Genomic DNA, 2,878 nt, shown 5'->3' on the forward strand with positions numbered 1-2,878 from the left:
GAAGCGCCACAATGTGCTGCTCGTGGGGCACGAGATTTGAGGTAAAAAACAGTAAAATCAGGCAAAAAAAACCCCTGAGAATGAACCGACACGACGCGCTGCACGTGGGGGGTGAGATTTGAGGGAAAAACACCGAAAATGGTAAAAAGAATAGTGAAAATAAGGCAAAAAATTGGTCAAAATGAAGCGCCGCAATGTGCTGCTCGTGGGGGGTGAGATTTGAGGGAAAAAGCACTAAAAATGGTGAAAATAAATTGGGCAAAAATGGGGGGGGAAAGGCCAAAAATGGGGGGGGGGGATGGCAAAAAAAATGGCGGGAAAACCACCTAAAAAATGGCAGGAAAACCACCTAAAAAATGGCGGGGAAAACGGCCAATTGGGCTGAAATTGAGGGAAACGCGCCCAAAAAAGGGAGAGCTGCCCCCGAAAAGCGGCTGAAATGGTGGAAAATCGCCCAAAATGGCGAGAACGGACAGGAACTGGGGGAAATTTGCCCCGAATTGGGTGAAATTCGCCTCAAAGTGGGTGAAACTGGCCGCGAATTGGGAGGAGTGCGCCCCGAACTGAGTGAAACTGGCCGCGAACTGGACGAACTTGGCCCCGAATCGGATGAAACTTGCCCTGGATTGCGTGAAATTGCCCCAAAGCGCGCGTCCCGGCCCTTAAATTGGGTGGAAAAACGAGAGAAAAAATAAAAACGTCATTTACCAACACGATCGCTCGCCCGGCGCCTCAAGATGGCGGACAAACATGGCGGACCAAAATGGCGGACGAACCAGCGAGGCGGGCGGGCGGCTGGGACTACATTTCCCATCATGCCTTTCCGCAGCGCGACTACATCTCCCATCACCCCCCGCGGGGCGCGGCATCCAATCACAACAGGACTACATTTCCCGCCGCGCCGCGGGTTGTCCCGGCCCGGCCGCCGTCCGCCCGTTCCCGCCGTTCCCGCCGCCGCCGCGATGGCGGAGCCGCTCGGCCGCTGTGTGGACGCGGTCCGGGCGGCGGCGGCCGCGCCGGGGCCGGTGCGGGCCGAGCCGGGGCTGCTGCGGGCGCTGCTGAGCCTGCGGAGCCGCCACACGCGGCGGCCGGGCGGCGCCGCTCGGTTCCGGGAGCGCGGCGGCTTGGGGCCGCTGCTGGAGCTCCTGGGGCCCGACGGGTCGCGGCGGGTCCTGGACCTGGCGCTCAGCGTCCTCGGGAACTGCTGCACCGAGCCCGGCTGCCGCCGCCAGGCCCGCAGCCTCGGCGGGATCCCCCGGCTGGGTGAGTGCGGGGAACGGGGGGAGACGGGAACCCCCGTGGGGACAGTGGGACGGTCCAGACCCCCCCTGTGGGGACAGTGGGACGGTCCAGACCCCCCTCTGGGGACAGTGGGACGGTCCAGACCCCCCCCTCGGGGACAGTGGGACGGTCCAGCGTGCCCTGTGGGGACAGTGGGACAGTCCAGACTCCCCCCCCCGTGGAGATAATGGGACAGTCCAGTCCCTACCGTGGGGACAGTGGGACAGTCCAGTCCCCCCCCATAGGGACAGTGAGACAGTCTGGACTCCCCCCACCTCTGCCGGGCACAATGGGACAGTCCAGACCCCACCCGTAGAGGTAATGGGACAGTCCAGAGCTCCCTGTGGGGACAGTGGGACAGTCCATTCCCCTCCGTGGGGATAATGGGAGAGTCCAGACGCCCCTCCCTCCCCACCCAGGGGATACCAGGTCAGTGTCCCCCCCCATGGTGACAGTGGTTCAGTCCCAGCCCCATTGACCCCAATGGAGAATCCACCCCCCTTCCCCAGTGGTTCAGTCCCAGCACCACTGACCCCAATGGAGAATCCCCCCCCATCCCCGGTGGTTCAGTCCCAGCACCACTGACCCCAATGGAGAATCCCCCCCCATCCCCGGTGGTTCAGTCCCAGCCCATTGAGGCCAATGGGGGCTCTCCCCCCAGCCCCACTGACCCCCCCGTGTCCCCGCAGTGGCCCTGCTGTCCTCGTCCCCCCCCGAGAGCGTCCTGAACCGGGTGGCCCGGACCTTGGCCAACCTGGCGCTGGAGCCCGAGGGCGCCCGTGACGTCCTGGAGGCCGGTGAGTGTCCCCAGTGTCCCCCCGTGTCCCTTGGGGGGTCCCCTTGGTCCCTTATTGGGGTCCTTGGGGTGTCCCCAGGGGTCTCTGAGTGTCCATGGGTCCCTTGGGCCCTTTAAGGGGTCCCCAAGTGTCCCCTGTGTCCCTTGGAGGGTCCCCTTGGTCCCTTATTGGGGTCCTCAGGGTGTCCCCAAGTGTCCCCTGTGTCCCTTGGAGGGTCCCCTGGGTCCCTTATTGGGGTCCTTGGGGTGTCCCCAAGTGTCGCTTGGGGTGTCCCCTGGTGTCCCTTGGAGGGTCCCCTTGGTCCCGTATTGGGGTCCTTGGGGTGTCCCCTGGTGTCCCTTGAGGGTGTCCCCAAGTGTCCCCTTGGTCCCTTGGGGTGTCCCTTGGGACGTCCCCTGGTGTCTTTTGGGGTGTCCCCTGTGTCCCTTGGAGGGTTCCCTTGGTCCCTTATTGGGGTCCTTGGGGTGTCCCCAAGTGTCCCCTTGGGGGGGTCCCTTGGGGTGTCCCCTGGTGTCTGTTGGGGTGTCCCCTGTGTCCCTTGGGACGTCTCCCGTGTCCCTTGGGGTGTCCCAAGTGTCCCCTGGTGTCCCTTGGGACGTCTCCTGTGTCCCCTTGAGTGTGTCCCCTTGAGTGTGTCCCCTTGGGGTGTCCCCTTGGGGTGTCCCTTGGGGTGTCCCCTGGTGTCCCCTTGGGGTGTCCCCAAGTGTCCCTTGGGGGGTCCCTTGGGGTGTCCCCTGGTGTCTGTTGGGGTGTCCCCTGTGTCCCTTGGGACGTCTCCTGTGTCCCCTTGAGGGGGGGTG

The 2,878-nt window shown here is 64.0% G+C and overlaps 1 protein-coding gene across 1 annotated transcript; it reads left to right on the top strand.

Moving 5' to 3' along the window:
* The first annotated feature begins 891 nt into the window (after positions 1–891).
* Positions 892–2,796, top strand: ARMC5 (armadillo repeat containing 5). Its single transcript, XM_065044301.1, has 2 exons — positions 892–1,263; positions 1,971–2,796. The coding sequence occupies exons 1-2, from the start codon at positions 963–965 to the stop codon at positions 2,192–2,194; spliced, it is 525 nt and encodes a 174-aa protein (XP_064900373.1). The 5' UTR covers positions 892–962; the 3' UTR covers positions 2,195–2,796.
* Positions 2,797–2,878: the final 82 nt, after the last annotated feature.

The sequence above is a fragment of the Columba livia genome, chromosome 35 (genome assembly GCF_036013475.1).
Source record: "Columba livia isolate bColLiv1 breed racing homer chromosome 35, bColLiv1.pat.W.v2, whole genome shotgun sequence".
Taxonomy (NCBI): domain Eukaryota; kingdom Metazoa; phylum Chordata; class Aves; order Columbiformes; family Columbidae; genus Columba; species Columba livia.

Excerpts from the sequence above, each read along its gene's own strand:
- ARMC5 (XM_065044301.1), top strand. The coding sequence starts at position 963 with ATGGCGGAGCCGCTCGGCCGCTGTGTGGACGCGGTCCGGGCGGCGGCG. Across the intron at positions 1,264-1,970 it reads CGGCGGGATCCCCCGGCTGG|TGGCCCTGCTGTCCTCGTCC; the intron begins GTGAGTGCGGGG and ends GTGTCCCCGCAG.